Source organism: Pseudopodoces humilis, chromosome 15, assembly GCF_049639895.1.
Source record: "Pseudopodoces humilis isolate 2021_Gansu_Grassland_sample_001 chromosome 15, ASM4963989v1, whole genome shotgun sequence".
NCBI lineage: Eukaryota > Metazoa > Chordata > Aves > Passeriformes > Paridae > Pseudopodoces > Pseudopodoces humilis.
In genome coordinates, this window is record NC_142214.1 from 10,222,804 (window position 1) to 10,246,231 (window position 23,428).

The 23,428-nt window shown below is 39.2% G+C and overlaps 1 protein-coding gene across 6 annotated transcripts in view; it reads right to left on the reverse strand.

The window, feature by feature from the left end:
• TENM1 (teneurin transmembrane protein 1) overlaps positions 1-23,428 on the reverse strand; it is a 313,634-nt gene that overhangs the window by 85,151 nt on the left and 205,055 nt on the right. For all 6 annotated transcript variants that reach the window (XM_014258759.2, XM_088062503.1, XM_088062504.1 and 3 more), the window contains 3 exons: positions 15,325-15,510; positions 12,010-12,156; positions 155-371 (listed from right to left, as the gene is read on the reverse strand). In XM_014258759.2, coding sequence (XP_014114234.1) covers positions 155-371; positions 12,010-12,156; positions 15,325-15,510 — 550 coding nt within the window. The remainder of the gene's footprint in view (positions 1-154; positions 372-12,009; positions 12,157-15,324; positions 15,511-23,428) is intronic.

Consider the following 23,428-nt stretch of genomic DNA (forward strand, 5'->3'; position numbering starts at 1 on the left):
TCCTCAGCTGTTGGGACTTTAAAGTTTTCTATCCTCTTAAGTATTTTATGAACACTGGTGAAGAATTCTTAGGTATCCCCATTTTTTCATGGTTAAATAATTCAATTGCAGTTCTCAATATTCAGAAAAGTCTTTCATTTAAAAGAAGACTCACCTGCTCTCAAAGGAGACATCTCCTGGGATTACATGAGTGCTTTCCTTCCCAATAAGGAATCTGATTCGATCATAAAAAAGCCTTGGAGGATGCTGAGAGAAAGGTGGCTGACTGTGCTGAATAAGGTCAAGGGGATCAGGCGAACCCTGGCAGAGAGGACTTGAGTAACAATTGCTTTGCTGACAACAGTCAGGGTCTACACAGTCTGTCAAGCCATCTAAAATGGAAAGAATGGAATCTTCAGGAAATTGAGAGGTTCTGAGAATAAAGCACCAGAATTATTATTAGAGAGCACAGGAGGGATGTAATCAATGTGAAGACATGCTGATTATGACACAGTCAAATTCAATAAAGCATTAATGCACATGCTTAGTCCAGGAGGGGGTATTTGTCTCAGTCATTGTGTCACTGTATCACCTCACCAAATCTTCATTCAATATGAAAACAGAACCTACAAATTAAAAGAACAGGGAAGAGCAGGACAGTCTTCCCTGCAGAACACGCAGAGGAAAGTGATTACACTTCACTTGACAGTGCAATGTGATCCATACTGTGCAGCTGCTCCCTCTAACATTCTTGTCAGCATTGCCTGGTCACCCCAGGTGGACATACACTCACTAACCAGTCCCCAGTAACGAGGTCTGAAATTTATCCAAATCTCCTAAGTGTCCCCACTGCAGTAGTAAAAAAAATGTACTTGTTATAGTTGTCTGACTTCTGTTTTAAGCCCTACAATAGTTTTACAAGTGGTTTAGGATATTTACTTTTCATTTACTGATTGCAAAACCAGAATGATTCAGAAAGCACATAATCACAACTGCACTCCTGCAGTTGATACGTGAATATACACTTTGATTCAGGCTCTATCCCAGTGACCAGACAGTTACAGTCGTCTCTATAGACGTTTGCACCACAAAAGAAAATTTGGAAAGTGAAAATAAAGCTGTACCTCCTCTGTCCATTTTCGAGTATGAAAAATAGAAGAAATAATAGATTTTTTCCAGAAATCTACATTTCTTCATGGACAAACCTGCAGCAACATTTGTGGGTAAAATTAAGTTACTTAAATATCTAAAGCTTATGATAAAAATTGAAGAACTGAAGTGCATCTAAATTAGGAACCTAAATAAAACTTAAAATTGGGCTATTGGCATTTAATTGCTTCTATCAGCAGCTTAGATGTCCAAATTGCCTAAATTACATACTCAATCAGAAAGAGATTTAATAGGAGATAGTAAAATATCCAACAATCTCCTTGAACATCCACTTTATGACTTAGCAGCTGTGTTTCTTGCATTTAAAGCAACTAAAGGTGTTTTATCTTTCAATAAAGACACCTCTTTGTATTTCTAGCATGGTTGGTCTGAATAAATGCAGAGTCATCATATCACTGTATGGATCTCCCTTGTGTTAAAACTGGAATGCTATAGGATCAACACACTGTCAGATATTTTCACTTCAAGTTTTGACTTTGCATGTTCTGTTCATACAAACACCTTGAAGTCTATCAAACTGCACCTCCTCCAGGCAAACTGTGCCAGCATGGAAGATCCTGGAATTTTGTCATTGACTTTAATGGGTGTGAGACCAATCCTTAGCCAAACCTACTGTTCTCTCAACAGAGCTCTGTGTGAATGCTCAGTAAACAGCAGCATAAAAGATTCACTTTGAAAAGAAAGCAAAAGTCCTTCTACAGAACAAACACATATAATGAAATGGGCTTTCCTGGCATCTGAAAATCCCTGCCTGACCTTAAGCAAGATAATTGCTTGGCTAAGCAAAAAATATTAACAAATGTATCCTCTGCAGCTGGGAAATCAGATAGAGCAGGCTAGTTTTTTGTGAAAATGAGCCAAGGGCAACTGTAGATAGCTAGCAACAATAATCTAGGACCCTCGGCTCCAGCAGAGCTGGCATGGCTACAGGTCACTGTGTGCTTTAAGCTCTTTCCACATTCCCAAATCCTGGAGACAACAGGCATTTTCCAGCAGTGGAAGAAGAATTTCATAGGGCAGTATGGAGTTTATTGACTTTGTGTGCAGCAGTCACTTAATATTCAGGAAAGCCTAGGAAGCAACTGAAATCTGCTAGGATAGCTGCAAGATAAAACAATAAAGGGCTTCCAGTCTAAACAAAAGAACACGGGAAACAGATGGAGGAGTTCACAACATGAACCAGAGTAGTTTTCAGCGTGTTCTGATGGAAAAAAAAAAAAAAAAAAAAAGAAAAAAAAAAAAGAGGGTTTTGCATTGAAACTCGAAGACTATTCTTGGAACTGCAAGGGGGAAAAAAAAAATTAATCTATTTTTTGTCCAAGGAATGAAGCTTTCTATATTCTTAATAAGTGAACTGAAAAGCATCAAGTGACAGATGCTTTTCAGCAGATCATCCAAGACTATAAACATTAAACAATTCTAATAGATTTTAAAATGTCCTAAAGACATTGAAATTTCTTGCTGTGGTTTATACTGGTGGTGCCTGCAGATGGCTCTGATATGGTAAGGCCATTTAGGGATGGGCTCTGCCAGTGGAAGGGTTATGGCAATGACAAGTGTTGTTCAAGGAGTCAAAGGATTTTCTGGAAGATACCAATTTCTACAAGCTCACCACTGTCTACCTGAGAAACTTGAAAAACACTGATCTAGCAGCTTATGTGCTAATCAGAAAAAAGAAACACTTATTTCAGAATAAGAGGATCCATATCCATGAGGAAGCTATTTTGGAGTAATTTATTCCACACTAGCAATTCTGATGAATTTTCTTCCTTGTCAACAAGCCATTAGATGTGGGAACTGAGCTGACCTGATTCTCTCATTTATGTAAGAAATAAAAGTGAAAGGTCATAGAAATATTAGAATATTAAAATCCGCCTAGGAAAGAAATAGCTACAAAAATAGCACTTAACTATTTTGCTTTTTCTAATAGAGTTCTCATTTTCCTCTGCTTCAGTCAAGAGCTTACACACCTGGTGACCAACACACTGCATTAAGGCTCTACACAAAAATAAACCAAGGAAAGGGCTAGCTGTTTTCCATCTTCCAGTCAGACTCAATTTTCCTCTTTTCTTTGCAGCTTACTTGTCAGCAACATGACTGCCCTATAAACTCTTCCAGGTTCTGCTAGTGGAGTTATTTTGGTTTGAATTACTTGCACTTGGTTTCATTTGCCTCTTCAGCCTCCCAGGGCTACAACAGGGTGGGTTTCCCATTAGGAGGTGTGAAGTCTCAGAAGCACATCTGAAGAAGTCATTTTGAGACTGGTGTGTACCCTAACAGCACCACAAATGTGAAGTGCTGGATTCAGCAGGAACAGCTTACAGTCAACAAAGGCTACAAAGGCATCAGAGAAAGAAACTACTACCCAAAAAAGCAGCATTAATGCAAAGGAGAAGTGTTCTTGGTCACAGACCTAGAATTCATGGCTTGTCTTTCTCATGGTGTATTTTTTAAAAAATATTTTGACTGATCAGATAGGAATTTATTTCAATCTCCCTTCACAGCCATGCAGAATGAAAGAGAAGAGACATGTTAGGCTCAGAGAAGATGCTTCATGAGCAGTGAGGCAGAAGGTGCAGAAGCACCACCTTCTCTGTGGACTCTTAAAACCATGTATTCGGCTCAGGCTGCCGTGTGTATTTTAGAATAATTAACTACAATTGTCTGAATAATGAAACTTCCAGCTTTTCTCCAAAAAGTCATACAAAATTTAGAAGAGAAACTGACTTGCATAGAACTGAAAAATATTTTTCTCATTTTGTGAAGAAGTAAAATAATAAAACACCCGTTTCCAGGCAAACAGAGAACTATTAAGCCAAAATATAATCTTTGTTCCACTTCAGGCTCATTCAAAACATTGACTTTAAATTAAACAATTTAAAAGAAATAAAAGGAAGAAAATCCAAATCTAAGTCCTTGAAAGAAAACTCCTATAATTTATCATGATATCCATCAAAATGGACCAGGTATGCCAAGCTGGTACAGAATCACAAGCCACATATGGAGGCAGGTTGTGATAATGAAAATCTTGTTGGTAAGTGCATGCGAGGATAAAATTTTCAAGAAGCCAATCCTATTTGAAATGAGATTTTTAATCCAGGAGAATAGCCCACAAAAAAATGCCAAATAAATCTTGTTTATAAACTCTATTGTCAAATTCATTCACTCGAAAATGCTACAAATATATTAGTCAGTTCTCAACCAATGGTCACAATTTTAGTTAAATTTTCATATCAGGAACCACCTATTAAAAAGTTCACTGTGTTAGTAAATCAGCAGGGCTTCTTTTAAATCTCAGGAGACAACAGTCAGGAGCATGAACAAACTACTACAAACAGCAAACACTGTAATTCATACAGCAGGGGATCCTGTACACTGACGTTTTTACTGTCAGTTACCCCAAAGTGCATCACAGTGTAGGTGCAGACTAAAATGTATTACAGATGTGTAAATGGTTTTGGTTTGTTATTAGCATTTTTAAATTTATTTTATATGAAAGACAGGCACATTCACAGTACACTGAAGATTATATAATAAAGTGATTTACATTTTGATGAGTCTGAGATTATGGCTACCCATCTTCCAGGTACCTTTGTATGCAAGGATAATGATGAAATGGGATTTTTGTTTTGAAAGTGAATTAGAAAATTAAAATATGTTTAATATTACTGCTAAAATAGAATTCACAGAGATTGACTTCAGGATAGAAAGCACTTCATAGTATTCTTCAATAATTTAAACAACCTCAAAGAGAAGGTAGAGCATGTCAAAACAAGTTGCTCTGTTTTCAGTCACAGCACTCCTATCTGCATTGCAATAGATCACAGAATTAGAACAAGATTTTCCCATTCCTGTGCTGGGGAATAGATTTTTTCAGGAAGCTTTCTATGAAGAATGCTATTAATATTTATTGGGTCAGGAGTATGTGTCAATGGAATTACACAAGGTTTTCCATCAAACAATATATATTTTCTTGCCTATACATTGATAGATAAATATATATATATATACACACACCTTATTCCATATAACGGAACATCACAAGTGTTGTGAAATTACTTCCTCAGCTATGCTTCTGCTGCAGTCATAGAAGGCTCATGTTGTTCTTGGTACAGCACATTTCCTGATGTACACATTGGGCATCAATCTCTCTTCTACAGGGATGATCACCTTTAGCAGCCAGAAAAATTGGCAAAGGTCCCACCCACTGGCTACTTTCCAGCAATATATATCTCTCTACTTTCTATGTCTGGGAAAATGCTGCACAACGTGTGTATTTCGTACTTTTTGTATTAGATCCTCCCATGTTCTGCAGAATACTTGTGTTAAGGTCTCATTAAAATAAAAAAACAGTTGGAAATGAAAAAAGCATTTTGTCAGCTCTAAGTTAAAGAACATTGAACAAGTCATATATTTTGTGCCTGATACAAACACCTCTGTCACCTACTTTTCAAATCCCAGCATCTCTATTCTTCTCATCCACCTCTGTAGTACTTGCAACTCATGAGTACAAATATGGGAATACTACAGTAACTCATGTTCCTGAAAATGGATTCACAATTGGTACAAATTGTCTCGATACAATTTCAGGAGCACCCAAGGACAGTAAAGAGGCACTGCATGGGGACACTGGTAAGGGGACAAAGAACTAAGTGGTTCACACCAGCAGTGGTGGCTTCCCACCTCACCAGTGAAGCACACAACAACTTACACAGCAGCTTCTTTTCTATTAAACCACTGAGACACTTTATTAACTGGTTATGGAAAATGAAAAATTCAATCAGACTGTACCTCCCATATTGCTGATATTAGATATTTTAATAAACTATACATTACCACTAAGTTCTGATGAGGAAAACATAACTAAAATTGGTATTCTTCTGCTTAAAAGTTCATTAAATGAATAAAGCTCTCAACTTTTCAATCTTTTTTCACACATGCAGAAGATGTACTAAAGTTAACTACCTGGTTAATAGATTTGAAGTTTTGTGGTAATGTCAGGAATACTGGAAGTGGTGTAAATGCTTATATGGTGCATGAACATGTATGCAGACATGCTCACAAATGCATCCTAATGATGTACTTGCCCAATGACATGAAAATCTAATTTCTAACCAGTATGTTGTGCTTAGTTTTGGGCACCATGACGTATTATAAGAAAGATATAAAGCTATTAGAAAATTTCCAAAGCAGAGCTATGAAAATAGTGAAAGGTCTCTAGGTGAAGCCCTAAGAGGAACATCAGAGATCACTTGGCTTGTTCAGCCTGGGGGAGACTGAAGAAGACCTCATTGTGTGTGGGAACCAATTAGCTGGGATGGATGATACCCTGGACTGGGTGCCTGATGCGAAGGGAGTGGACCTGAGGCCTTGGGATGCAGGGTGCTGGAGGGATGCTGATGCAGTCATCCTACCTTAGACTTACAAGGTAAAAACCCCTGTCCTGCGGTGGCGATTGGACATCTGTCCTGAGATATCCCTATGCAATGCCAGGTTAACCATGCCTCCAGGTCTTTGGAGGCAGCCCCTCAGGTCATGTGGTCTCTGTGAACATTAAAATCTATCTTTGGCCACTCCATCGTACCTGTCCTGATTTATTCCTCCATGCTCAACTGGCCAAACCAGGAAAGAGAGGTCTCAGAACTCCACTATTGGTGGTGACAATTGTGGCGTTCTACACCTGCAGAGGGACAGCCACTGATCTCTCTCTGGTGACCAATGACAGGACTAGGGGAACACCATGAAGCTGTGTCAGGGGAGGTTTAGGTTGGATATTAGGAAAATGTTCTTCACCCAGAGGGTGGTTGGGCACTGGAACAGGCTCTCCTGGAAAGCTGTCACAGCAGGAAACCTGACAGCTCAAAAGTGTTTGGATAACATGCTCAGATACACAGAGTAATTTTTGGGGCTGTCCTGTGTAGGGTCAGGAGTTGCACTTTGATGATTCTTGTGGGTCCTGTTCAGCTCAGGATATTCTATAATTCTATAAGTACCAATGACTTTCATCTTCACTGCTGCAGAGCAACCCAGAGGGGTGTGTGTGTGTCACTGCACTCCTGCTCTGTCTACACTGATCCCAGTGAGTGCAAACCAGAGATGGAGCTGTGAGATCTATGTCCAGAATGTTTTCACAGAAAGTAAAAATATGAGATTTAAGTGTCTCCTTAAAATTGCCTGTGCTGACTTTATTCACCACAGGCTCAGTTCAGTCTAATTAGTGTTGCCAGGAATCTAAGCAAACAGAATCAAAGAGTAACTTCAGAAGAGACTAAGCAGCAGCAACAGCAACTGTCAAAGAGTCTCTAAAGCTTATTTTTATGCATTAATTCAAAGTGCCCAAATTTTATTCATAATATATAATATGCAGCAGACAGTGACACTGTTAACTGGGAACACTGGTGTTTATATAAGGAAACCCATCAGTGTACCTATGGAAAGGCTTGCAAGTGTTTTACCCAGTGAGTACCAGTAGTGTTTCGCCTTCCACACTCGGGATAATATGAATATATCAGGGTTTTCAGAAACTAAGTATCCCTAGAGAGTCCTCGCTGTTCAGCAACAATGAAAACCATTCCCCATCAGTATTATTTATATAGGGTAATAATAGCATATTACTTATATATGGACTCAATATCTCTGTGATGGATAGGTTATTAAAATGCCAATGGACAGGTCAGAAATACATCAATATTTTAGCAGGACTGGTTATCAAACCAAGGCTATGCTGACTCATATATTTCCCTGTGCTTGGAAAAGCTTGGAGAAAGGTACAATAACTGTCTGAAGTGACTGAAGGCATATTTGGAAAAGAATTCAAAGCTTGTAGTAAACAGCATTTTCCTTAAAAACAAACAGGCAAGATTGATTAATGAAAGAAAAACCATAAAAGGAGGTGCAGACAAATTTAAAAGAGAGATCTGTATCAAAGTAACTAATAGGAGTGACAGGCTGCAACTTTCAGCTTGAGACAAAGACCTGCTTGTGCAGCAGCTGGGTAAAAATATGTCCAAAAACCAGGAAAACTTAATCTTGGCTACAATTGAGTGGGGTGTGACCCATGAGCGCCCTGTGTGTCCCCACACCTCAGCAGTGTGTTCTGCCCCCTGCCCCAAGACACAGGCACCTTGCCTGCAAAGAGCTCAGCAGAGCTTTCTAGAAATCTGGAGCTACTGGAGCTTCCAATGAGATTAAATTAGCAGCAGAACAAGAGGAAATGACCTGCTCACATGAGCTGAATTGCCATTTTATAAACCAAAATCATTTCAGTTGTGACAGTTAAAGAAGGAAAGTAAGGAATGGGGAATTACCCTGAGGGAAAGGGAAATCACAGTGAGGGAAAGGCCCAACTGCAAAGGACACCTGTTTGAGTCCTTGGCATTTTTTAATGGACATCACACTGCTAACAGACTCCAGAAGAACTCCATAAGAGCAAGTGCAAACCATGCCATCGTGCATCTGTTATAATGCTAAGACCTTTTCACTGATATTTGTAGTGATATTTGAACAGGTAAACATGCCCTTAAGTCTGCGAGCAGGAAAAAGCTAACAGAGAGTTATGAGCTGGAATGGGAAAGGCAGTTATGGTACAGCCGGGGAACAAGTACAGAGAATCCTAATGGGGCTGTAAAAGAAACTGTACTTTCCCTGCCCCCAAGAATAGTTCCACATGTGCTTTATCTTACCACCAGCAGTAACTGCACTGAAGGGATCTTGGTGCTTCAGTGGCTGCAGGACCAGGATGCCTATGAATATGCTTATGCCTTTTCTTTGTATGATTAGATCAGTCCTTAAAAAATTAATGCAAGACTTTCCCCCCCTCTCAAAGCTTTTGTGCTCTTAATACAGGGCAAACAACAACACTAACACTTCCTCATGCCAATTAAATGACATTATTGAATCCTTATGGTTGGGACTAACCTGTGTTTTTTCCTATTGTGTAGGAATGTAGTTTTAAATGATAAAAATCTCATTTTTTTTCCATCCCTGAAAGTACCGTGTGACAAATTAACTGAAAAAATAACGTAAAACTACACAAAGGTGTCCCTTTGTTTATGTCCTAAAATTAGAGTTTGTTTGAAATTATAATTGCTCAACTTTACTTCAGCTTTGTTCTTTGGTGGTGACCAGCTCCTAATGAACTTGAAGCACAATAGGACTGATACATAAATGTTTAATTTAAACACAACTGGAGTGATTAAGCCCTTTGCTAGGTGAGAATTCCATGATTTAGCCTATACAAGGGCACTAAATTATCCGGGGCTATGTGTCACTGACCATGATCACATCCTAAGGCTTTAAGAAGTTACCACCTGTCATCTGTGTTTCTTTAACTACCTGAGTGCAACCTCTTAACTCACCTCAGCTGCAGGTGAAAATGCTAATAACTTCCATCCTGATGGACCTACTCCAGCTGTGTAGCTTGATGGATGGAAACTTGCTATCCCACCATAATATTCTCATAGTCTAAGGCTCAACGTCCCAGCAAACAGGCCTTAAGAGTTAATGTCATGCCTCCTTCCCAATTCCTGATTTTCCTGTTGTGTTGGTATACAAACTCTGCAACACACAGCTTCTGATTTCATATTCATCTAATAGTGGTGTAACTCCAATGACTTTAGGGGAATGTTTGTAATTTATACTTATGCCAAATCAGGTCCTATGAACTTCATATACATATATATATAAAGAGAAGTGGCTGTAATATGTAGATATAATTTTCTTTTCTTATATGAAATTGATTGTGAAGAAAACTTAATTACATTTAGCCCATCTGTAGTAGTCAGATTAATTAAATATTCCTCTCTGCACATATCTCTAATTTTAATGTCAACAGAGCTGTCCTAGTCTGTGTTATGTTGCCATTAAAAAGGGAAAAGAAAATTGTTTTTGAAACCTGCAGTGAAATGATGTGAAGTGTCTGCTTTAAACTGACAAATTCAAGGAGATTTAGAGTTAAAAGTGCCAACTCTTCCAATAACTTGCTGTTATTGCAGCATATAAAGCACCCAAAATCACAGTACAGGGCAGTTTATACAGAACCAGTTCACAGAGTGTATCAGAAAATGCCTTCCATACATTACAGACTAAACAGGGTTTTAGTGGGCAGATTTAAGAGAGCAGGCGGGTGAGTCAGTGGCTTGGACAGCGGGGGAGAGCAGCGACAGATGGGAGAGCACAGGGGTGCAGGGATGCCAGCTGTGGGACCTTGTGTGACAGGGACACACACTAGTGCAGGAGAGCAAAGACAGTGGGCAGAGACAGGATTCTTGGACCTCCTGGAAATAAGGAGGAAAAGGAAGGATATGAGAGGAATAAGGTGATTTTGAATAAGGTTCAAAAATGAGGAAGCCTTTGCCAAAGGACAGCAGGGTCTTAGAGCCCACAGGATATAAAATCAGAAGGTCTCAAAATATATCTGTAAATGAGGAATCATCACTGAGTCAGAATGTTTCTATTGAGGTCCCACAGTGACCTCAGTTCTTGGACCTACATCAACTTTAATTTATCAATAACCTAGAAGAAAACAGACAATTATCATAGCAAGGTTTTCCCCTACAGTCAAGTATAAGATCTCATCCAGGACAATGATACACTCTTTAGGTGTGACACAATAAGACAATATGTATTTTAATACATCTCAGTATAAAATCTAAGGAAAAAAAAATTAACCATATTTGGGGCTGATCATAAAGCATAGAAGTGCATGGGTTGGAAGGGACCTTAAAGATCACTTTGTTCCAAACCTCTGCTGTGAGGTGGCAGAGGGACATCTTGCACTAGACCAGGTTTCTCAAAGCCTCATCCAACCCAGCCTTGAATCCCTTCTCTGAATAAGAAAGCTGCACAGCTCTGAGGATGGTACAAGCACACAGTAAAGGCTGGAGGTAGGTGAAGGAGAGAAAAGCAATAGTCCTTGACTGTTCAGTAAATGAGTATTCCTAAAAGAGATAGGAAAAATAATTAACTCTGAGAGCAACCAGTCAGGAATATTGTGGCTTCTCTCCCAATGGCAAGTTTGAAATAGAGCTGAATGTTTTTTCTTAAAAAAAAAAATGCTCGAACTCATATATTAGAACAAGCTATTGGAAAAGAAGCAGAGACTTATGTATGAAAGAACAGTGTTTTACCCAGCAAACCTAAAACTAATGCAACCTTAGAACGAAATCAAGATCATACAGGACTGAGGTGAGGAGCACCTAGTGCCAAATGCCCTTGTTCAACTGATAGAAAGGAGCAAATGATTATTTCAGTACAGGGCTCTGTTTATGGTACTTTCCAAAATCTCTTCTGCCCAATTTCTATACTAGTTTCCTCAACAGTCCTTCAAAAGTAGGTCCAGATAATTGCAAGAACTGTGCTGTGTCTCAGTAGAAATATTAAAAGAGAGACTAATTTTAAAAGCAACTGTAAATGTGCACTTTATGCTTGCAAATGTATTGAATTAATAATAATAGAAGACTAACTGGATGCATTTTGACAGGCACAGAGGGTTTTTTTTTCATTTGGGTATTTCTTGGCTGTTTTTTTCTCAAAGACTGACAGGATCATGAGGAAGAGTGGAAAGGAGATACAAGAAATTACTTATTACACTTTTGTTGTGTTTTGCTTTTTATGAGAAAAAAACAAGTACTGGGATTGTAGATATGGCCACAGATACTTTCTGCCTTCAGTAGCATCCAGCACAAGGGTCTGTTCCCTCACTCTGCTGCTTCAGATGAAGTCAGTGGAACAACTGTCTTGAGCAAACAGACAAACATTGACATTTTGTGATAAAAAGGAAAGCACACACCAAAACTGTGGATTTAAATGACAGTCAAGGATGTGAGAGATAAACAGAGACACATGAATTATGTATCATACCTCCATCATTGTCCAGGTTATCTGCACACACCATTTCCATGACAATGTTACATCCCGAGCCACTCCAGCCCACTTGACAAACACAGTGCCACCCATTCTGATCAAGAGTGCACCTCCCATTTCCATAACAGAGACCTGGGCAACCATCTAAAATAGAAGGTGTAAAAAAAAAAAAGGCTTTCATGAAGGGGTATTTCCTCTTATTTTGCAGTTGCAATTATTCATTAACATTCCTACTTCTAGTACTATACTTGCTGCCTTTAAATGATCACAGCTTGGAAGCCACTTACATTTCTGGCTGAATATGGAAAAATCCCCAACTTGGTCCTTCCCTTTGCTTGCCCAAAAGTAGTTTCTCAGTGAGGAATGAGGATTTTTTTCAGTGTTTAATATTTTGTGCACAGGAAAAAAGTGAGCAAAGTCATGCTATAAAGTTCTAAAGTCATGTCCATCTCTTTCTCTATCGAAAAATAAACTGTTGTTCACTAACAATATCACACACATAATCAAAATTTATATCAAAGATACACATAGAAAATATTGTCTAAATGACAAAATGGCATCTGTGGACATAATCCTACACATTTCAGGGAGTGGAAGTGACCTTTTTATTCTGTTCATAAATGCTCATCTGACTGAGAAAAAGCCAATTTGATTTATGCTACAGCATACACTTTCCACAGACGGCAGTTGAGGGAGCATTGCCTTCCTGTTCCACTTTCTTCCCTTATAGCTGATTCCAACAGAACCAACACATGCCCTTTGATGGCACTGATTCTAGATCAAAACTGGACCAAGGACTGTAGCATCCTCTTGATTATATACTTGCAAGCTCTGAATCAATAGTAACTTGGAAATTCACATCTACATTTCTTGCCTGTAAGAGTGAGAGAGGAATGGTCTCTTGGATGTACACTCATGTCCATCTGCTTGCATAGTGCATTGCCAGCTCAGACATTTGTCACACACAGAGCCAAAGGACAATGGATAAAGCTTGGCAGTAAGTTTAACAGAGTGAGCGCCATCAAATCTAAGATGGCTCCTTACTTTTTGCCACCATGGACATATACAGAGTCTGAAAGCTCCTGAGCACCTGATACTGATCACCAACACAGGCATTATCAGAGAGAGGGTTTTTTTGATGAGGAAAGAATCAGTGCCTGCCAGCCCCAAGATGCTCCAAATGGACTTTGGAGGAGCCAGTTGGAGAGCCTGGTCTGCCAGGCTGCGATTCACAGCCCCACATGTAGCACATTTTCTGGTAACTTTACATGAGACCCACAATCTCCCTCCTCTCACCCTTGGCACACTTTATCAATCACATCTGCAAAACAGAGGGATCAGAGAGTCTGACTCTCTTGCTCTGAAAAACTGGAGATGGGTGGCACCCTTATCTCACACTGAGTTATAGGAGATGCTACTCCAAAACAACATGAACTTGGCAAAAACGAAATATACTATAAAAGCCTCCTTCAGCGAGTTGGGGGAAAGGGAAACGTGAGAGCTCTTTTGGGTAATGTTAGTGTCTTTCCACTTTCAATCACTCTGCTGAGTTAACTGATTTCTGTACATGATTGTATTTTGCTACTGTGTATGGTTACCCTCAAAGTCTATAAATGCAATAAAATGAATGCTTATGTGCTTTTATTATTATCTAATTCCAAAGAAATAAAGTAAGAAACAGAAAATAAGCACTGAGCTCTTTCTGAAGTAATGGTGAGTTTGGTATTTCAGTGAGCAGCACTTTTGGAAGGGGCTGTGCATCACTGCTCTGCTCAGTGTGGGCCAGGCAGAGGGACTGCTGTCCCACTGGGGGAAGGTTCTTGCACTGACATGAATGAGCATGACCTGCGGCAAGGCACGGGAATCAAATGAACAGCACCAGACACAAAGCAACATCAAATTTAACTCTTGTATCAAATGATTTGAAGAGAACTAGATCACATCTGGCACAGACAGCTTTAGAAAGCAAGAGTACTTCTCTAGCAAAACTTACTTCAAGCATAAATGACAAAAGAGTATTTTTTTTACTTCTCATGGGAGACAGTATCAAGACAAGCTTTTTAGCAAGTGCTCAGCTCTGGCATTACTTTGGATGGTAAACAAGAGCAAATAATGGATTTGCCTAACACAGCACATCAGATGGCCCTGTAAAACATGCTTACACTGCTACAACTTTCAAAATGAGTTGAGCACATTACTTATTAAAAACTGCAGTTTCTGCTGTAAATCTCTCTCTGTATGTGCATATATATCTATATATACCTCCATAAACAAATATGTCATCTATTCTGGGAACCTAGCAGAACAGAAACTTGAACAAAATGGGTAACAGAAAATATTCCATTCCCAAAACTTTTGTATATTTTTATTATTTTGTTTTGGAATGCTGATATGAAAAACTTACCTTGAACAGCATCTAAGTAGTGAGCTTAAAAAAGAAAAGAACAAAACTGAGATGGGTCAAACTTCTGTACCACATGAAACCAAATGTATATTTGCTTATGGCTTGACACCTGGGGATTAGATATAAAATGTCTCCCTCTTCCTGCAGGCAGATCTATTCCTGCTGCTGTGACCAAGAACACTGTGTTTGTGACCGTCCTCAATGTGATGACAAGTGTGCTGGGGCCACACCTGGTACTGTCTACAATGTGAACAGTAGGTCTTCTTGTCTTTTTAAGTGTTTTGGTCCTTCTGTGGATTTCCTCTAAACAATCTTCAGAAAATTAGGCTGTTCCTCCATCACAAACCTAATTCTTAATTTAGCAAATCTGATTTAGTGAATTCTAGAGCCAGGGAATGAATTATCTTGACTTCTAAAAAGATCTGAAAGCTTTACCTCATTAGGAATATTGTTAGAAGTCAGCTCTAGGAAAAATACCATTAGCAGTAAGCAAAACATATAAATTCTCAGACAGAAAGGCAAGAGATTTAATGCAACAATTACATAAGGTAAATAATAGCTTTGTCTCCTCACACCTTCTATTTTTTAAACTTTTTTTTTTCCTTCCTGACTACAAAATTCACACATGAACACATCCCAAAGATATGTTAGGACTGAGCTTTCCTTTCTGTATTTTTTTTTTTTTTTTTTAATTAATTAATGTTATTTCCTCTATAAAGAAAGCTGTGCCAAGTTACTATTCTGTGGGACAGCGTGCAGAGGCACCTTTTTTACACCTGTCTGGATTCTGAGTCTCTGTTTTCCCAAACAGATTTCAATCAGAACAGATGATCAGAATGATGGCGATCTGCGTAGGACTGGATTAAGATTTTATGTATTTCGTTTCTTGAGATACAAAACCCCCTTACCAATGGTGCAGTGGTCCCCTTCCCATCCGGGGCTGCACTCACACTTCCCGTCCTTGCACTGCCCGTGCTCGGCACAGTGGGAATGGCAGGTCCGTTCTTCGCAGGTGGGACCCACCCAGCCCTCTTCACATTGGCATATCCCTCTGGAGCAGACCCCGTGGCTGCCACAGTCCAGGGTACACAGCTCTGCACAGAAAAACAAAAGTACACCATGTGTATGAATTTGCATCAAGACTGTTGGGGTTTGGTTGGGTGTCCTTCCTTTTGTTCCTCCTCACCTATGGAATTTTTACCCGTTAGTTGTGGGGACACCTGATTGATGGCACTTGTTGGGTGTTTGAGAAGCACAAAGAGTTTGTCTGGGCCCAGGGGGGAAGAGGGGCAGGGGAGGGGAAGGGCAGGGGCAGCTGGGGGCTGGGTGGCTTCTTGGGCTTGAGAGCAAGACACTCTCTCGGAGCTGTTGCCTTTCGGAGAAGGGAATTCGCCATCACCCAGACAGAGCTGCTGCTGCTTCTTCCTCTCCTTCTTCCCTCTTCGTTGGTGGCCTCGCACCCCCTGTCCTGCCGGGACGTGTGGCAGTGTCAGCCACCGCCACGGAGCTGCTGATACACCTCATCCACCAGCCCAGGATCTCAGCTCATCCCTGCTGTTCCAGCTGGGTGTTCCTCAGAGCCCTGCAGGAGCACCGGGACTGACTGCCCGAGGGGGTTTGTGAAACAAAGCCTCTCCTCCATCCCTTCCTGTCTCGGCCGAGAAAGCTGTCCCGGGGTCCCTGGTTCTGTTTTGTTGCTAATGCTGTAGTTATTGTTGGTTGTTTGCCTTGTTATACATACTAGTAAAGAACTGTTATTCCTATCCCCAGATCTCTGCCTGAAAGCCCCCTGATTTCAAAATTATAATAATTTGGAGGGAGGGGAGGGGTCTACATTTTCATTCCAAGGGAGGCTCCTGCCCTCCCTAGCAGACACCTGTCTTCTAAAGTGAAACAAAGACTAATTCATTTCTGTATAAATATCATTCATCAGCTGGATCAAACATGGGATTTTATAATTCAGTACAGACATTAAGCAATCTGGCTGCCTCCTTCTTTAGCAGTTACTTGTCAGATCATTTATTTGTTTGCGGTGGGGACTACAAATGATGGCTTTGCAGAGGTTAGAGCAATAGGTCTGAACCAGACAAACAACGTCATTAAAAAGTCCAAATCTTTTGACTAATTCTTCTGAGACTCAATTCTAGAAACTCTTACAAACTCAAATATTTTGAGCTGAATTAAAGGACAGAGTGGCACATAAAATACATATAAGCAAACCAATCTTTTAGATATTCAAATGATTGTAGTGATGACAAAATGGTCTTCACTTGCAGTACAGAGAGCCACCAGAAAGGAGGTAAGAGACCGAGGCAAGCACCTCACTCTGACAGCAGCGTGCAACAATACATGACCTACAGGCCATTCAGATCCCCTAGTTCTAAAATGGCTTTTGAGGATTCAGACCTTTTTTTCCTTCCTGACCTTCATGAGAAGGTCATGACCTGCTAAGAAACCAGGAAAGCTGTTTCAAGTAATACCTCCTTCATTGCCCTTGGAAGAATTTCTGTACCTAGGAACTGTAGAACAGCCCTGATCATGAAATTAATTGTTTCAATACATCACCAATTCTACTTCCACGTATACTAAAGTTGTTCTGTGAAAATAATGGTTTCATTATAGAAAGGTTCCATATAGCTCGAATTTATTTAAAATAATTATTGTAAAGACACAGTATTTGCTTGTTATCCCACAATTAACCTGCTACAGAAATGTCTCCTTCCTCTCGGAAAGCAGCTGATAGCACTTAAAGTATACGCCAAACACTCTGCTCTGATTTCAAATGTCAGTGCTACATATTTAGTTGTGGCAGGATTTTTCCCCTGACAGATTTTAAACAAAGATCATTTAGATCTTGGAACTATTGTATATAAACATCCTTAAAAGCATTTGTAGTGACAAATGTTGTCACTTACATACCAAGGAAAGTTTTTAAAGTTTAAATTGAAATCTTATCTTCCAATCATTTTAACAAAAGAAAAAAGCAGCACAGAACTTGAACAGCACAGTGACATCAAAGACTTGCTGAGCTCTGTCTTGAGTGAGAACTTAGCCTCTATTTCTGTTAATAGCCAGGGTGACAGAACAGTGCACAATCAAAGGGATGGGTGAGTGACAAACTGCAAGAGCATTGTCCAACTCAAATTCAGAAGCAGAAGGCATGGTATAGAATATCACACAAAATCCAGTAAAAGCAACTGCAAAGTACTGTCCTTAGGAAGTCAAAATCAGCTATATAAAAAATAACTAACTTTGCTACTTGGACAGGGAGTTGTGTTATACTGGAGTACAAGATAAAAATAATTATCTGATGATATGATTCTATGATATTCCTGAAAAGCAATACGTAAGATAAGGAAAGAGACTGCTCTGTTATATTCAAATGAAAAATCGTGCTGAGTCTGGGGCATTATTTCTTAGAAAGTCTTGATTGCTGCCTGCTGATCATATGCTAATCTACCGCTTCATGCTTTGGACTGCCTGCCTGCAGGTACTGGAAAGCATTTCTTCCCCCTTGCTGCATAATTTGTCTTGGCTCTTTTGTTTTGTTACTTGTTTTTTCCTTGGAAGCCTAGGAGATCGCTTGGAGGACTATAGGAGGACTTGCTTTCTTATTCCACTGGTACTGAAGCTGTCTAAATACTTCCTCCTATGTTTAGGAAGAAAATTGATCCCACCAGGTCACAAAAGCATCACCCCCAAGAAGACTGGCAGTGGATCACTGGTTTTATTTGAACCTTTCCAGCTTGGGCATTGGCCCAAGAGAATACTCCTGAGAATTAAATCTAGAAAATACTCTCAAGAATTTAGGCTGCTGGAGGGATGTGTTTGATCTTCCCTGATCTCTGTCTAGCTCATTATAATTACAGCTTTTGATAATTTACTTCAAGTGGCAAAAATTGTTAAGAGAATATTAAGAAATATTTTGTAGTTTACAATATTATGAGGTAAGTGGAACTGATGGCCTTTTTGACCCTCTGGATTGACATTCTACTACACTGATTTTTACAGTTGTGGGCCTGGCTTAGTTCATCTGACTTCAAACCTTCAGGGAAGATTGTAGGCATTGAAATACTGAAGTGCAATGATTGAAGTGAGGAAACAAAGCCATCCATAGAGCTTCTGACCCTGTCAGCAGTGCTAGCAGATCCTGCCACTTCTCTATCTGTAAACAGACCAAAGAACCAGTTGTGGAAAACCTTGAACATATTCCCACACATGGCATGCATGGCTGCATCTCATGTCTGTCTAGCCCGCAGAATCTGATCATGACAAACTCATCTTCCAAGCAAAAGAAATAACAGCATGGAGCTGAAGGCAATGTAGGCATATTCCTACCACAGGGACAGAGCTAGATCTTGCACAAGTTCCCCTTTTAAAACAAAAAAATTAAACAGACCTTAAAATGTTAGAAAGTTTTTCCACTGTTTTCCCTACACATTGAATAAAATGTTTAAACACAACTTAAGTTCTTAATCTTTAATAAAGTGGAGATACTACATTACCTATCTTATGAAAAAATATCCTAGGTCAGTCCATATAGTCTTCACTCATAAGGCTTCTTTTTTTTTTGTTCTATTTTCCAGCATAAGATCATACTTGAAATTAACTTACCTCGTTCTTGCATTTCCTTCTAAAAATGAGTTTTTCCCCCAAAATAAAAAGTCTAAATGTCCTTTAATGAAAACCAAACCAAATTTTGTAAGCACCAGATGTAATGAAATGAAGTTGCTTAGTCTGGACCAAACACTTTCCTCAGCCACCCTAGCTGACCTGAAGTTCAGCCAATTCACACTTCGTTGTCACTGAGGCAACCTTAAGACTTACATTCTTTTTGGTGATTTCATAAGGCTTCAGGAATGCTGTTTATCATGATAATGTATTCTTTTGCCAAGCAAATCCAAGATTCTCCACAGACTTCTCATGTAAAGCAAGGGAAATCAAGCCTAACGTCATCTTATTAATGCTGTGGTAGAACATGCAGCTTTAATCCACAGCTCATTCAAACAACTAAGATCAAAAAAAAGAATTATCAGTTCAGGTTGTCCTGTTTTTAAATGCAAAACTATTTCTTAACTCCTCCTGCAGATAAACAAACCCAGAAATCTCTGTGTAACAAGGAGCCACATTAGCATTTGTGTTTGTATTGAGGGTCTCTCCCAGAGACTGGACAAATTTAGATACTCCAGTGAGTGCCCAGGGACCAACTGCAATGGGAAATTATACAGTAATTTTAACTAGGTAAATAAATAAAGATGATGAGGTAAAAATTCACACAGAAGTGAAGTTGGACAGCAAGTCATATACGGTGTGACTGTTCAGTTCACTGGAGCATCTTCCTCCTTCCAAAGCAGTTGGTCCTACAGAACATAGAAGCACCACAAAATGCAGCAGAGCCAGCACAGTGCAGAAAGCCTTTGAGCTGTGGGTCAGTGCAGCAGTTGAGACAGACAAAAATGTCTTCTCGGATTGAAACAGCTATTCCACTCCTCTTCATCCATCTCCTGGCTCTGTGATCTCTGCCTAGCATGTGAAACTGGTGAGATGATTCAGATCATGGAACTGCCAGGTAATTATTCAGTTTATTTTCTTGGGTTAATACCTGACAGCTAGCTGAGCTAAATCAGCCCAAGGAGAGATCAAAGCAGCAATACAGGCCGGATGAGGGAAAAGATGCAAATCCCAGCCTGGACAGAGACTGTCCTGCTGAGGAGCCATAAGCTGTGCCATTATCTGACTGCAAAAGACAAGAGTGAAGAGATGACTTATGTAAGGTAACAAGGGAGGCAGGTGACAACAGGTACAATTTGGATTAGTTGACTCAGGGATATTACATCACAAGCCTTTACTTGTGCTGTTCCATTAATTGCCACTCATTCTTAAAATGTGCAGTGGCATGCTCACAATTCCTTGACCATGTTGGTGTTTAGGCTTGTAGGCTTACATAAACCCACCTCCTCCCTGCCAGTCCTTTGTGTCACGGTTTAGTGGGATATACACCTGCCTGCCTGAGCTCTGGCAGACCTTGTGCAGCAAGCTGGGTTGCAGGCTGGTCTGTGGCTGAGACCCACTCCTCAGTATATGTGAATTTTCAGGGATCCCAGGAAACCGAGTCACCCAAATTCACAGTAATTCATGGCCATGTGTCAGTTTTTGTACCTGTACACTTTGAAATCCAAACAAGGTTCTCTAAATGTAGGCCTGGAAAGTTAATTTTGTTCTTGAAGAGAGCCCAGCCATGCAGAGTCACTGTGAGCATTGTGCTGGCAGAGTGCCAGAGGCTGGCCTCAATCGACCCCAACAGCTTCCCTCAGACTTTCATCAAACACAGTTTGCATCAAATATAAAATTCTGAGTCCTTAGACTCACACTAATTAATGTAGAAGAGACTTAAAAAATGTTCAACTCGGTCTAGAATTTTTACTGACATGTCCTTAAATCTGAATGCTCATTAATTTCTTGGAAAAAGGCAAATGTGAGCTGTGAACCATTATTTGTACATATTCTTGAGGAGACAAATAGTTGATTATTCCTGAGCTAATCTAAAAAGCATTAAAATTTCACTCCACACTCTTCATTTTAATTACCTAAGTCAACAATGAGTTCTTTCAAATGTGTTTTATAATAAGTTCCTCCTTATGTGTTATGAAAAGGAAAATTAAAGCTAAATATTTTATAATTTGTAATGATAAGGGAAGACTTTAATGTTAGTTCAACATGTGTCAGAAATAACTCCTAGAAAATCAGGCTAAGAATACAAAACTATATGTAAACAAAAGTGGCCAAATACTATGAAACATTCATTCTACTTTTGTTTATGGTCGTGAGTCTTGTTCTACAGATAGTCTAAACTTTCAGTATTATATTAATAATTTTGCTATCCATTTTTTAATATGTGGCTTTCCATAAAGATTAGAAATTAATCTACCCTGACTCTCACCCAATAACCTTAACTGCCAGAGGCAGCAAAAAAATCACCTATCTAGACCTAATAAAGAAGTTTTTTCAATTTAAATATACATTGCATTTAATAAGTTTGCGTGATAATTTCAACAATGTTCCTGAGCTTTTTAAATTACCTTCCTGCTGTGTCCTGGAGACAATTCTCTCTTAGCTTTCATTTTCAGCAACTGACTTTATTAATATAATTTTTTACACCACAAAAAAGTTCAAAAATGTAAAGTTTTAGGAGTTTCAAAAGCATTTGAGCTTTTTTTTTTCTGTAAAATCTAATGGAAATTTGCTCCCCTTAAAGAATGTCACGGAGGAGTGCATGTAAACTGTAAAGGTTTCATGCAGACATCAAGTTATACATAGTATAGAGAAGATGATATTTTTATGGTACAGCTTATCTTATTTACCAATTTACATAAGCTTCCTTGGCAATCTGGATGTTAACTGCATCTGATCTTGGCTTTTCCAGCAGTGTCACAGTATGTTAGTTAGGTGTGTAATTTTTTACATTCTTAGTCATCCACAGCTATGCCAATAAACCATCCTTGGAAGTGTTCAAGGCCAGGTTGGATGGGGCTTGGAGAAGATGTCTTTGCCCATGGCAGGGTAGAACTTTAAGATCCCATCTAACCCAAGCCATACTGTGATCTATGATGAGTCAAGGGCAACACAACAGTTTTAGGGGCAACACAGCAGTACTACATCTGTTATACCAGTGTCCAGTGCCGCCTGCTCTTCAAGCTTGAGATGCAAATCAAAAGGATTTGCAAATTTCTTCAAAACATTAATGCTAAAGAGTCCTTCTCTTTTCAGCTGCCAGGTTTTGTGAGCATGTTCCCTTTGGAAAACTGAAATCAGGTTCCTTTGTGGAGAGGCAGCAATGCTGCACTGCCTGTCTCTTCCCTATCCTCTGCACCACTGAGGAACATGTGATGGGAACTAGCCACAGAACTTAATACGAAATTTAGTACAATCAGAAATAAATCAATATGATAGATCATCTCCAAATGACTAATCTATTTTAACATAAATTTATAAAGAACAGACCTGCAAAGGATCATCTACTATTGTTTCAAGTTAAATCATACCTGGCATCCCTGAAAAGCTCCCAGCAACAGAGAAGAGGACTATACTATGACAGACAATTCATACCACTATCAGACCATCTTCACAGACAAATATGCTTTCAATCTAAATTTATCTTGATGCAACATTCCTTATCCTTCTCTTCATGCATTGCATACTAATATCTGACACTGAAATATATTAAAGGTCACCTCACAATACCAGAACAATGTGCTATAGTTCGGTGAATAAATTCAAAGCAACTCTTTCTGCAAAACTATTGCATTGAATTTATTATCATATATCTTTACAAAATAATTTTCATAGTCATTTCCAAAGATTCTGTCCTTGCCCGAAGTGGGACAGGGTGGCCCCATCCCAACAAAAGACTCAAAGAGTGAGATTCATCTCACCTGAACTGAAACATTTGTCTGAAATACTTTTCTATTACAGTCTGCTATCAGACTAGAATGCTTAAATTTATTCAGCTATTGATATTTATCTTTTCTGACAATGTCACGAAGCAAGACTGTAGCATGCATATAAAGCTATGTTAAGCCAAAGAAGAATTATTTGGAAAAAATCTTAAGGAGAAAACAAGTCCAACTCTAAATTTCATCTGCCCTCATTTCTGGCTCTGAGCGATGTTAGAGAGGCTCATAACATACTCCAACTATTTACAGTTTTCCATGAATTACGCAAACATGGACATGCCTTAGCCCCCTTAAATACCATTTTTTTTAATGTGTTTTCTTGATGTTTTCTGATACTTGAATTCATATTAAGTACCCCCTTTCCTGCATGATTACATGACTGATAACCTGTTTCAATTTTCTCTTCAGTAGATCTCTGGGTTTTGTCATGAAATAGATTAGTGATTCCAGAAAATAAACTTTTGTTTGGTCTCATTAGTGTTTTAAAAAAACCAGCACAGCTGAAATCTGGCCCAGGCACTGTAAGTTTTGCTAAGTATTATCTCAGGAGCTGTTCTGC